The sequence below is a fragment of the Myiozetetes cayanensis genome, unplaced genomic scaffold (assembly GCF_022539395.1).
Source record: "Myiozetetes cayanensis isolate MyiCay16 unplaced genomic scaffold, myiCay2020 scf3, whole genome shotgun sequence".
NCBI classification, from domain to species: Eukaryota; Metazoa; Chordata; class Aves; order Passeriformes; family Tyrannidae; genus Myiozetetes; species Myiozetetes cayanensis.
Window position 1 is genome coordinate 40,330,169 of NW_026087521.1, and position 14,386 is coordinate 40,344,554.

General features: G+C 35.5%; 1 protein-coding gene across 8 annotated transcripts in view; it reads right to left on the reverse strand.

The window, feature by feature from the left end:
- PPFIA2 (PTPRF interacting protein alpha 2) overlaps window positions 1–14,386 on the reverse strand; it is a 333,097-nt gene that overhangs the window by 285,756 nt on the left and 32,955 nt on the right. For 4 of the 8 annotated variants that reach the window (XM_050324727.1, XM_050324724.1, XM_050324726.1 and 1 more), the window contains exon 3: window positions 7,533–7,592. The exons of the other annotated variants lie outside the window; for them this stretch is intronic. In XM_050324727.1, the coding sequence (XP_050180684.1) occupies window positions 7,533–7,592 (60 nt within the window). The remainder of the gene's footprint in view (window positions 1–7,532; window positions 7,593–14,386) is intronic. 8 annotated transcript variants of the gene reach the window in all.

The following is a 14,386-nucleotide window of genomic DNA, read 5'->3' on the forward strand; positions in this document are numbered from 1 at the left end:
TAAACTCAAGTCCTACATATCTATTCCATATCTACCTTATTCTTGTAAGTTCCTTCCATTTTCAGAGAAAATAATAGCCTATGGAGAGAGATTTCAGGTGACAGAAAGAAAACAAACATATATTCAAAGCAGACAGCTCTTTTAAAATAAAAACTACCTTTGCATTTAAACATATGTAGTCCAAGCTATACCTCACAGTTTACTCTTCAACTCAGTAATGATGAGACTCTTTAATGTTTCTGAGCTTTGTATCACATTTGCTTCATGTCAGTGTTTCAGTGAAACACTGCCCAGAACTTGAAAATCACTTGTATTCTAAGGTGCCTAGCTTATCATACTCTTGGGACTAGATTTCTCCATTTCTTTGGGAATTTTAAGCTGTATTTTCATAAGAGTAACTGACATTGAACAGGTAGAATACAATAGGCAAAACAGATGTAGGGGTGGAGCGGAGGAAGCAAGTCCACTTGGGGATTGTCAGTCATGTAGTTCAGCTCTTGGAAGGTTTTTTGTTCTAAAATAATTTTATAACATAAATGTCTTCTAGCAAAAAACACATTTTATCTTGAGAAGGCATAATGACTTTAAAATAGGCATTTCAAAGGTGTTTGTATTTTTCTTTAAAAAAAAAAGCAAACTAGGTTTTGCCCTGGTACATACCAGTATCAGAAGTAATTCAGTCATGAGATTTTAAATATGGAAGGAAAACATGTACAATAAACTGTATACAGCAGCCTGTATTCTCTTCAGCAAAGTAGGACTCTGGGGAAATTATGTTATGTCAAATTGACCCCTGCTGACTACCAGTTCAGTAAGTTGAACCCTTTGGATCATAAATTCTTGATAAACACTTTATACCTACAAGCAAGCACTTCAATCTTTGGGGGAGCATGCCAAAAGTTACAGTGAGTAAGCCTCTTATTTTTATAGTATTTTTAATTATATTTTATGTATCTGTGAAAGAATAATGAGGGACAGGAAGAGAGAGGATCTATCCTCTTAATTTTTTAATGGCAAACATTACAGCCTTCAGACACTGCACAGAATGTATGCTACCAATGATCCTTAACTTCAGTTCACAATGATCAATTGATTGTCCATTCAAGACCATTTACAAAAATAAATTCACAGATCTTCAGAAATAAAATAAAATTACAGTCTTAGTTTCAAGGAGGGATTATAACTAAAGTGGAATAGGTTAAGGAAACTATGACTAAGGTTAGATTACTAAGCTGTGAGAAAAATTATTTGTATCCCTACACCATCTTATTTCAGTCATGTACAGGAGTAGGTTTATTCCAGATTTTCCTTTAAAACAAAATATCTGTAAGATTCAGTATGCAATTGTCATTATGTGGCTTTTAGTAAGTGTTCATTGTTACTAATAAATATTACTGTCCTGAAAAACTGTAAATAATTTACTATCTTACTGTCAAGATACATGAACTCTTTCTATGACAAATGAGAGTATCAATTGAAATTTTCCAATAAGAAAGCTGTATATCTCATGAGAGACATAAAGAATAAACATGTGTTTCTGCCAGATGTTCTTTTGCTAATGATTCTTTTTTTCTTTCTCATACTATGTTTAAGACCCAATATACATGGAGAGTTTTGTCTGATTATTCATGGTTGTTTGCCCTTCTAATATAAAGTGTGTATGAATATCTATGCTGAGATATTTCAGTGTATTGTGCCTATCCAGTTTTTATTACTCACATTTTTGGACAAATAAAACTGGAGACAATCTATTCTGATTTGATGTAAAAAACCCAAAGAAATCTGAAAAAATGTACACAATGAAGATAAGTGATAATTCACATACTCTAATTAATTGCACTCTAATTAAAGTTTAAGTTAGTGTGAGATTTGTTTTCATTATTCTTTTGAAATTTTTTATTTGTTTGCTAGTGAAATACACAAATCTGATCACTACCTGTTTTAAGGCACCATTTTATAACTGCCCCTTAGAATGTGTCTGAACTTTCTTTCCTCTTGACAAAGGAATGTTGATGAGGAAGTTCCCATAATAATCATTTGTGTTTGGCCTGTCTTCCTTTATTCAAATTAACATAACTTACAGATACAGCAGTAGAACTAAGAATATATCAAATTTGTATTTGACAACATTTGAATAGATTAAAATATTAAGCAATGAGGATGGAGAGAAAACAAGCCCATAGCATTTACTTCACAGCCTCAGATCTTCATTGTGAACAACATTAACTCTCAGTGAGGTCAGTTGGTGCCTGTATGGTTCCTGAAATACAAGAAAATCTCACTGTATGGTACTACTACTGTTTCTGAGAGGTCTAAGAGAGGTGAGAGTCAAGGTCATTGCATATTCCTAAATTTGTGCTGCTCCAGTGCTCATAATGGCTTTTGGCACATCTAAGGTGCAGCAGGAAATAATGAGCTCCTCTAAGTAGCAGGGCTGTCCAGAGCTGAAGTTAAAGAGCTTGGACTGCATTTCTCCTGCTCCTGATGCACTTCCCTACCTTAGTGCGAATCTTGCTAAGGCAAAAGAATATTCCACTGAGCCCTCTCTGTGCTTAAAAGCTTTTTACAGGTCTAAAGGACAAAGCAAAGATAACTGAGGCACTAAAAATAACAGAAAGATACTGAGGTCTTAATTCAACTCTGTGGCCAAATTATAGAAATGCTAATTACAATGTTCTCCAATAGACTATAATCTATAATCTGTGTTCATTCAATCTGGCTGTTCTTGCCAACATATTTCAGAAATGTGACAGGTTACTCAAAAGAGGTCTTGGATCAGACACTAAAGCATGTGATGCAACTGAATTTGGTATCAAATATGACATCTAAATTTCATCACTGCCTGGCCCAGAAGTTGTAACAGTTTAGCTTTGAAAAGCTGCATGCTATTTAATTCAGAATACAGCAGTGTTTACTGAAACAGAACACCCAGCAGTCTGTAATATTTATTTCTCTTTCTTGCTCTGCTTAATTATTTCTCTCCCACAACCATATAGTGGCATTAGAAACTGGCTTGTGAATAGAAATTTTACTTCATTCTGTAAAAGTGAACGTTGACATTTGTAAGTAAAAAACCCCACCCCAATTCATGGATTATACTTACACTGTATTTTTCCTATACTTTGAGTTGTAATTTACGGATATATCAGACACAACCACACATTTCCATCAGGGTGGAGAACTAGGAACTTAGTTCTAGGTTTGCTTTGAGGTCTGTGTTTGGAAATAAACTGTTATGTTCAAATTTCCCTTCCTGAGTATCCACAAGAAAGACATGAAGAAACAAAGACTGGAAGGGAGCCTTCACCATTTGATTGAAAATGATTCAGCTGTCAAAGTGGAAAAAAATGTTAGGTGTTTTAGAATCAGAGGAACAACTACTTCTTGAAAATCTCTAAGCATTTCTTGTACACATAGCAAGTATATACAGACACAATTTTCAGTTAAGCCTTCACACACACACTCACTTTTGTGACATTTGTTGGTGAAAAGTGTCTTAAAGACATAGTGAAATTGCCCACCAGTAAATAAAGTTGCAGGCTGATAATACCAGATATTGAGCTGAAGACTGAATGCAACAGAAAACAGGCCCTTAAATAGGGCTACAGCAACATAACAGAGACTGCTTACTATATCCAAACAACCGAAACCCCCCACGTAATCTCTCTTGTGCGCTTTTGTGTGAAAAGTAGTTTCTTGATTCATGATACATTTATCTTTCATAAGGAATGATGTTTCTTGACCTCTTTCTCTCTCAAACTACAGTATTAGAAAGATAGTTACCCAAATTACTAAATAGAATTCTAGGGGGGGGGGATTCAGTGGAAGCTAACCATTAATCATACCGTGATGCAAAACTCTACTTACTTGTGACATTCTATAATCTACATCTTTGAGTTTCATCTGAAATAATTTCTCAATTTTGAAAGGAATTCTCCACAAATTTCTTTGATTTTACTACTTCTCTTCAAATCTACTAATTAAATTCTGTTTTGTTACTATAAGAATAAAAACTTGCACAAGGGTTGATGTGGGCACACACGGACTACTGTTGTGATCAATACTGTCTTCTGCCAGTCAACACTGGCAAATTATATTCCTCTTACTATCTTGACCCACTGTCCCATCTTAATAGCACATCTTTGTTGTAGAAATCCTCTCTCCTTGTTCACTGCAAAGCATCAGCAGATGTTAGTAGTAAAGTTCATAGCAAACATTAATGTGTTTTTTAAAGACTTCACAGGGCACAATAAACTAACTTTACTAACGATGAGTTTTAAAATACTTTAAACAGATTTTCTTTTTATATTTTTGATTAAAAATTTGTAATTTAAAAGATAATTTTTCTGTAGCTCACATTATAAGCTAGATTCCCTACTGCAAGTCTCTTTGTGAGCAATTCCTAACAGCTGTGCAAACATCAGCCACACTGTACAGGCACCACGCCAAATGGAAAATTACCAAATAGATGAAAACATCATGCCTTCACTGAAATTGTTACTTTCCAGCAAATTCTAAGGTACACATGTGAACAGTACTATCTAAATTGTTTGGAGTTCAAGGTGATTATCTTGAGAAGAGAAAGCTCTGAAGGGATCTCATTGATGTGCGTAAATACTAAAGGAGAGTGCAAAAAGGAGATGGAACCAGACTGTTCTCAGTGATGCACAGTCAATGGACAAGAGGCAAGGGGCACAAAGTGGAATACAAAAATTCTGTTTAAACATAAGGGAAAAAAAGCTCTTTTATTGCAGTGGTGATCAAACACTGGAACAATTTGTTGAGGGAAGTTAAGAAGTCTCTGACCCTGCTGTTATTTAAAACTCAACTGGACACGGCCATAGCTACTCTAGCTGATTCTGCTTTGAGCAGAGTGACTAGGTTAGACTGTTGTCAGAGGTCCCTTTGTCCTCAACCCATTCCACGCTTTTTGATATCAACTTCAAAGTGAACCCTTTCCATCATAATCAGTCCTTAGTTTTATGAAAAAAAAGAGAATTTTTAGGAATCAAACCCAGATGCTCAAAAAATGTTCAAAAATCAAATACCACGTTCCACAGAAAAGCAAAAATCATCAATTTTATAGATGCTGTGGCTTTCTACAGGACTTTTTGTAGTGAAACAGATACAGGATAAGGAAATAAAGATGTAATTTTATACTGAAGTGAATAAAACTCACCTTCAAATGTTATGTTCCACTTTAAGTATGCAAGAATTACTGCAGCACATTTATCACTGTGAGGAATACACCAATACACACAAAATACTCAAACCATAGCGAAGCCAACAACTGACAAAATTGCCATTCTATTCTCCCATAAAATGGAACAATTTACAATGCTGAACAGTTCATCACAGTAAAGGATGAACATATAAAAACAGTTCTAGGTCTGCTATTGGTGAACAAAATTGTCACAGGCATAGAAAAGTGCTACAGTCACGTTGCAGTGTTGCAGCTGTGACTAGGGATCAGACTAACATCAGCAAAATCTTAAAAATTGAAATCTCCCTGAACAGTCTCTCAGTAACAGGTTGCTTGCTGTCCACTTTTTTTTCTTTCTTTCTTTTTAGTTTAGGTGGGTACACATAGAACATCAGAATGATGCAGCCATTCCAACTGCTTCCCCCTACAACTTGCTTACACAAACTGAAATTATCTGACTTCAACAATCCTTTTGCACTTAAGATGACCTGAAAAGAAATTCTCAGGATTTTCCCTTCCTAGTATGTAGTCTATTCCACATTAAAAACTTTTGTTTCTAACACATAAAGAAGATAGGAATTACATCAGTATGTTCAAGTCCAAACATATGGTTAAGCATGACTGACATTAACATCAATTTATCAATGCAATAGCACCAATCCTGACAGAGTTCAAGAAGTGTTTTGATAATACTCTTGGGCACATGGTTTGACTCTTGGGGACAGTCCTGTGCAGGGACAGGAGTTGGACGTGATGATCCTTGTGGGTCCCTTCCAACTCAGCATATTCTGTGGTTCTGTGAAATATTATGCAGTCAATGCATTTTCCTCACTAAGTCTGAGAGGTTGATTTATCTGCAAAACTGATGTACCAGGAAATGTCATTAAATGCAAGAAACACAACAAATCATTTACCTCATATAGGCATGTTAAAAAGGTGGCACTATGAAATATTTTCCAAGGAAGAAACTTGGTTATGTTTACAAACAATATTAATTAACAAGGTCAGATATAGTCTGAGCCCCCCTCTTTCCCTGACCAAACTCAGTGAACATTGTCACATTAATGCCTCATACCACAAAAATGAACTGACAGGACTAGCATTATCTACTGATACACTGCCATTTTGTGTGGCATTTGACATGGCTTGCCTTTACCTTCCTGTTCCTAAGGGAATGAGAGGGGCCTGAGGGAAAATTTTTTAAATCACATCGTAAGTAGGAATGGAGAAGAAAAATTTAGAAGAAAGATGCTTTTGGAGCAGTGGAGTGCTAATCAAATTCCCTTTCTTAAATGAAGCAATTCCCAAACTCACGTTTACTTTTTATCTGAAGCTCACAGAAGAAATATCTAACATAATTATATAGAAATTATTAATTCTATACAACAAACAATAATGTTTTAATGCTATCTTCAGAAAACTACAACTAAAGAAAAATGCAAAACCATGCAAATTAAGCAACTTGATTTCAAATAAAGAGTTGAGACTTTCTTCAGCTAATTTCAAACGAAGAGTAGATTCCTAATGACAGTTCTTAAATGGGGCACAGAAGAACAGAAGGACATACACTCTTCCCAATTCCCAACTTATATTCAATTTCCCAACCATCATGATTAGGGGATAAATGTTAGAACAGATCTACTGCAAAGAAAGAAACTTGGAGAATAAAAAAAAGACTCGCACACAGCTCTTAACCCAGCATGTTGTCATTGACTCACTGGATAACACGAGAAAAAAAGGGTAACAGCTGAGACTCTGAAGCAGTTAAGGCTGCGTTAATTGATCCAGAAATTTTTAATTGACAAGTATGATTTAGAATTACAAAAGAAAGGCATAAGGTGAATTTAATTTCTATGAAAAAAGAAAACCAAAACAAACTCTAAAACATTAAACTCCCATTGTTTAGCAAGTCACTACTGTATATACAAAAGGTCAGACTTATTTACCATTGGTTTATGAAATTCTGTTTTATGTTATAAACAATACCTCTTTCTAACATAAGATTTAGAAAAATTTAATTAGGGAGGAGGAAAAAAAAGGAGAGAAAGTTACATCTGATAAAATTATGGATCTACCAAGCACTGATATGTACAAAAGAATCAATGCCGTTTCCACTTCTTAATTAAACATACGCCTGAAGAATAAGATGTAGATCAAGAATTTCTCCACAACTGTAATTTGCAACTGCAGCTATTTCTTTTAAAATCCACATCGGCAGCATCGAAATCAGCGCAGGCCAGTAGAGGAGAACATATTGCTCTCATATGTACATGATTATCCCTCACATCCCCTTTAGAAGGCAGAACACTGGATGAAACTGAATTCCTACCTGTGAGCCAAGATGCACATAGGCGACTCGGATGTCCGCTTCTTGGTTTGTCAGTGAAATCTATAGTCAAGGAGGGGTAGGAGGAGAAGAATGAAAAGCAAGAGTATAACACAGCTGCATTAATTACTTCATCTTCAGTGCAGTTTGCACTGTTTTTATCTTACAGCAGCCATGAAGTGCCACTGCTCATTCTGCACTTTCATTGTTAATCTACAGTCTTAAGACTGAAAGGAACTAAACATTAGTTCAGAGTTACTGTGACTAGACTCAAATGGACTACTGGATCAGAAGTTCTCTCAACGGCATTACAAACATTGACTAAACCTGTCAAGTTCCAAATCTGTTACTCATTCACCAGCAGTGAAGTACTATAATGAAGCATGAAAAAGTTCTTGATGAAATGAAATCAAGCCTGAACAGTGAAGATCAGGAAGCACTGTACTAGATGGCCTTTCTGACCACTACCAGCACTCCCCTGCCTCCATCAGATTGAATTTCTGAGGTCTGTCTAGTAGTCCTATCAGCACTGTACTAATATTGTTCCTATGATTAAAACACATTATTTTCTTTCAGCTTGAAGCAATGTACTCACAATAATTTATCTTTATTATTTGTTTGGTAGCTCTGATCGAGATAGATCTGCATTATAGTTCCCAGTTGTGGTCAACCTTGTTTTTACTTTGAGACAGAATCCAGTCATAACCTTCTGTACTAAGTTACCAAATGAGACACGATTGGAATGTAAATAGTGGCCAGAGGAAAAGTAATAACGTGTATGAAATTTAATTTTTATCCCTTTTACAGGACTTGGTAAGCAAGATGACAACAGGTATCCTTAGTCTCTTAGCCATTCGTGATCTGCTTTCCAGTATGTCAGCGTACATCACTCTTCAAAATTTTTACACAGAAAATTAGATTTCAAGGGTCACTGCACCTTCAAGATAAAAACTGCAAGGGATAGGAAGAAATGCTAAACAGAGCAACAACATGAATGATAATTTGTGACACAGTTAGAATGTGTTAAAGAATTTAGTAGGAAGTGAGGAAACTCATGCACTTGTCAGAAACTGCTCAGCACTGAGTATTATCAACTTGCATATCCCAGAGCATCTCCCATGTAGGTTTTGTTTCCAGGCATCATATCAAGCTTGTGATAAATGTGATTAAATATTTAATATTTATGCTCTATAGGACTTAAGAATCTATGTAAATATTATGTCAAAATGTATTAATTCCAGAAGGGAACAGAAGAACCACGTTGTAATTTGTGTCATTTCAGTGTTGCAAGGAAGCTGGAATTTTTCTTCTTGTGTAAAACCCTAGTTGCTTCAATAAACAAAATTACACTTCTTTGTCATCTGTTTGGATGTTTTGGCCACGACAATCTGAGTTTCACTGTTGACAGACAGACTTAGTGCTTCTAAACTACAGTGAAAACTAAGCTATATTTAAATGTGTAGAAGAAGGGAAATAGGGCACTCTATACTGCATGCCAAATAGAATGATAATCAGAGCAACTTTCATGTTAGAGAAAAAAATTAGGTTGCATTCCAGTGCCTTAAACTTATCACAACTAGCATGCCTTAGGGGATCAAAGCTATCAGGAAATCTTAACACATACTGCCACCCACTCCATCTTTAATAAGGTAAACTGGTGGGGCCACACCTCTAATTGCACATCCAGTTCTGGACCCCTCACTACAAGAAAGACACTGAACTGCTGGAGCATGTCCTAAGTAACAACAGAACAAAATGAAATGGCTTCAAGTTGTGCCAGGGAAGGTTTAGGTTGGACACGAAAAAAAATTCTTCACCAAAAGGGTTGTGAAGCACTGGAAAAAGCTGCCCAGGGAAGCAGTCAAGTCACTATCCCTCAAAATGGTTAAAAGACGTGTAGATGTGGTACTTAGTGACATGGTTTAGTGGTGGACTTGGCAGTACTGGTTTAATGGTTGGACTCTATGGTCTTTACAGTCTATTCCAGACTAAATTATTCTATAACTGCATGATTCAATATACTATCTTTATCCTTACGGTTTATTAATATAAAACACTTTTTTTTTTTGTAGTTGTTGAGTTTTAGGTCTTTTAAGTTCAGACCAAAAGTATCAGACTAACAATGGCCAATCTGATTTGCTTTTATTAAACAGAGATTTTGATTTATTATTGAAAGCCATGGCATACACAGCATAGTCCACTGACCATTCTTCTATTCTGCAGCCAAAGATTCTCCTATGGAAATAAGTTTGTTGTGCAAAATAAGTCTGCTGTGCTAGTAGGAATAAGAAGAACACAGTTTACATCTCCTGATCCGAGTAAAAAAGACAGACATAACCAAGCTGTAATTAAATTTGTTCATAGCTGAATAGCTATGTCCACACTAATTCGATCAGTGACAGAATTTAAGATACTGTTTTGCATAGAGGTAACATATACCAACATATAATCCTTGAAAAAACCCTCCCATAGTCAAAAAACAAACATAACAGAGAACAAGAGGACTCCAGACTAGTAAAAAGCCTCAGGTACAATGCTACTTGTTTTGATTTTAAACAGTATTGAGTGTCCTCAGATCACTGATATTTTAAAAACTTGCCATCATAGAAATGTTACCTTGCAGGAGCTGAGGAACAAATTACCATACCCTTAAGTCCAGTGTGGGTTTTTTGTTTGTTATTTGTTTTTATATTATCTTGTTAAAGTGAGGAAGACAGACAGTGGGAGACAAAATGTTTCAATTTCTTCTTATTACATTCGTGGATAGTACATCACTAAAACAAGAATAGTTTAGACAAACTACACACCTCATTGCTTTAATGTAATAGAGAACAAGGAAAGAATGAAGGAGTTTGTCACTGAAATGGAGAATTTGCATTCCCCTGATCACGGAGAATTGACAGTGTCTACAGCTGTGCCAGTGCACCTAATCTGTGCATTAAGACAGAGAAGGGAAAAATACAACTTCATTTAGCTGCCAAGCTTAAGACATGCTAACCTCCTGTTTTCTTCTCCCTGCCCCACCCCTCACAATGGGAGAAATTTCTTGGAGATGGTTCTTCTCAGCAAAAAGCTATCTGCTTTAATAAGAATGGAAAATATTTTATCCATTCACTGCAACCAGCAGGATACTACGTGATTTTTTTAAATTGTAATGTATGAATGTAGGTTTGGAGATAAAAGCATAAGCTGATTTAAACATATAAACAAACAAATCCAAACAAAAAACGTATTAACATATAAACAAACAAACCCAAACAACAAACCAGAAACCAAACAACTCACCAAAAAACCAAACCAACACCGTACCACTGAGATTTCTAAGTGTGGAGAAGTCCCAAAGAGAAATCAAAAGTCTTTTCAGAACTGCCTCCTGTACCAGAAGGACACTAAGCAAAAAAACCAAAACCAAAAAACAAGTAGGCATCTGACCTCCTGATAACACACCTGCATCATATTGCCTAGCACTAACAATCTTTCTAGTGGTATGTTTCAGGAAGATAGCAAACGTGTGTTTCAGAGAGAAAGCTTCATTATCATAACAGCAGACTCCAATACAAGTCAACAGAAACATCTTCAACTGTCTAGTTTTACATGGCTAAAAAAATTTAATAATCTCAATGTCTCAAATGGAGAACTCAGGAAATTATCAGTCCGTTACTTAGCACAATGAGGAAGCACAAGAAAAAGGCTGCCAAATCCAAGAGCTCTCTTCAACATTCCTTTAGATTATTTTCATTGGATCCTTGCATACTAGGTAGCATTGTTACAAACCTACAATTCAATTTTAGTATTTCTCTTCTCTTGTACTTTTGAAGTTCAACTTCTGTAACAATATACTAGGTGTGCATCAACCTACTATTTTCAGTGGTAGCATGCATGGTGTTGTCAAAATACAAATCACAGAACAACTTCAATATAAAAAATCAGAATTTGTATCTGTTATGACCCACCCCTGAAGGCACAGGTAATGACAGTTCTTGTTAATACATCCCTTGGGGCAGATTAGAGTGATATGACACTGAATGATTGGTGTTTTATAAATATATATATACATATATGTTTATTTTAGAACAATTTGGTTGCAATGGAAAGGAGACATGTAACCATTCTAGTCATTATTATCTATAGTAATATAACAAGATAGAAATATAAAGATATATTAAGAAAATATATACGAAAAAGAAAGAAAAAAAGAGAAAGAAAGGATAAGAGTTGATATCGGAGCAGAAAGATAATCCCCACCCACCCAGCAACAAGACTTGATTGTTGCTTTTTAGATGTCTGTTGGTCAAAGTGATGGTCACAGTCTTGATCTGTTGGGATTGGGGGAAGCCCACGAATCACAAAGTTCAATGGGTCGTTTTATGTTCAGGTTCAGAGGGGAATGCCCTCTGGGTACCTCCCCTGGGGAGGGTAATTTAACAGTGTCTGTTACAGCACTGTGGATCATGTACAGTCCTTTGGTAGAAAGCCCCAGAAATGAGTCTGGTGCATTTCAGGGGTCTTGGATAGTTTATGACCCTTTCTAAGACATGACCATTGTTTCTCACGCCAACTTAGTTGAGCCAGTTATGCCCCATCAGAAGGGATGAATACCTTCAGGCCTACATGGGAATGCTCCAACACCTTCCCCTGAGGAGAGTTTTATACCTGAGCTAATTCTGTAAGTGAGGACATTGTTTAGGCAAGACAAGATAAAAAACGTTATCCTACCTCCACAGGATCAGCCTTCTCCCTTATCTGGCTAAAAAATCCAGCTTGCTGCTAAACAAAGGTTAGTTTGTCATGCTCATCCATGGTGGTGGGTATTCAGCCCTTCTGTTTTATGCAAATCAGAGGTTTCACCACCACACACAAAAAACTGTCCTCCTTCCCTTCAGTTGGAAGGTGAAACCATGGCCTCAGCAAAGCACCTGCTGCTTTTGTAGATGGCTGATTGAGTCATTAACCATTAACATTTCAGTCTCTCACAGCATCCCCCAACATTTGCATTATGAACTAGACGAACTCTAACAATGATTTAATTTTTTATTAGAAATATCATCCTAACTTCTCCTCTTAAAATTTTGGATAGCTATAGCCTAACCAGTAAGAAAAACTCTTTTGATGAAGCAACTACAAAAAGTTGTTCTGGTGGTACATTTGACTGAATACAAATTTCTATAACAAACAGATAAAATAAAATTACAAAATAAATAAAAATTAAAAAAAATTACCATAATTTAAGTTCAGAGTTCTTGGTCTGAGTATCATCTTAATCAAGTTTCTTGATTTGTTAATATTAGATTCTTTTAAGAATAAGTTCAGACAATAATCTGTAGTGATATTAAACATAAATAGCAGCTTCAAACATAAATTTTCTCTCCCATTTCTACTCTGCATTTAGTATATCATCATTCAAAGTAGTCTACTTCATGTAAAGGTCTCATCATAATAAAGTTAATTATTTGGATTGTAAAACTTAATGGTGATACAGAATATAATAAACAGCTTCAGAGGGCATGACATATACTTAAAGAGAATACAGTATAAAACTGTAGAATCTGCATCAGCTACACAAGGACATTTGAGTGAGTGCTCATTGAATTATTTCCACTGAACTAGATACTGAATATAGAGCAAATGTTTTTTCTAGAAAAGCACTTGAAATTATGCATCAGTATGCAAAACTATTTCATTATTTTCAGAAATTTAATGTTAGCATAAAAATAAAACTAAAAGGCTTTAGCTTCTTCATTTGATACTAGACACTTAAAATATTTAGAGGTCACATTAAAAAAAAAAATATATATTTCTACAGGTTATTGGTAGCAGACAGCTGTCACTGCTTGACTAAAATTAGGCACAAACCAAATATATTATGTCCAGACTTAGGATAAGAATTAACGTAACTGAATACGTCCTTTTTGAAGAAATTAAAAATTGAAAGAGAGACTAACAGGTTTGAAAGTAATAAAATTCAAGAGTGTGCAGGTATCCAAAGTGTTATTACTAGATGCCAGGTTAACAACAGTTCTACAGCAGAACAGCAAAAGAAACAGACAGGCCCATCCTGATACCACTTTTCTAATTAAATTCTTTTTGTGTGTAGAAGAAAGTAATGTACTTCTGAATTTACTGCCACCTGTAGATAGCCTGCTGTCACAATTAGGCATGTTTTAAACCAACATAATGGAGTAAGATAACCCTACAGAAGCTATTCTGTCTAGTGATTCTTAACAGAAGCAACACTTCAAGACAAGCTAACAAGCTAAACACAAAGAACGGCAAGATATTGATATGATCAATAAATCATGCAAAAAGGGAGTTGAAATTTAGTTATAGGTAATTTACCTTCCCTAGGGAAGGAGATAAGAAGTTCTCTCTGCAGATTAGAAGGTCACTTATAAAACGTTGACAGAACACAGATATAGATTCTTTTTGTCTTTACAGTAAGGAAGATCCGAATAAAAATAAGTGCTTTTAAATCCCAGTGTTGTGAATTTCTACCTGAAAATCATGCCTATAAGCTTTTATTAGAAAATTAGAGTAACTATAGTTAGACCAGCATGGAGTACTGTTAAATTAATCTAAGCTAATGAAAACATCAGCATTGCCACAAGAAAGCAAATTAGAGATGAAGCAAAGAACATTAATACAGGAAAGTACTGAGGAAGACAGTCTGTAATATTAATGGTTGAGGCAGAAGTGTGACAATGCTAAAACGGACACCATCTCACCACTTCATCACCCGGCAGATCACAAGGAACTCAACAGATTTCTAGCAACATCTTGCTGCTTTCATAGTAACACCACTCCTGATGTATTATGCAGACTTCAGTAACCAGTCCCACAGGAGTCAGCAGGGAATTTTA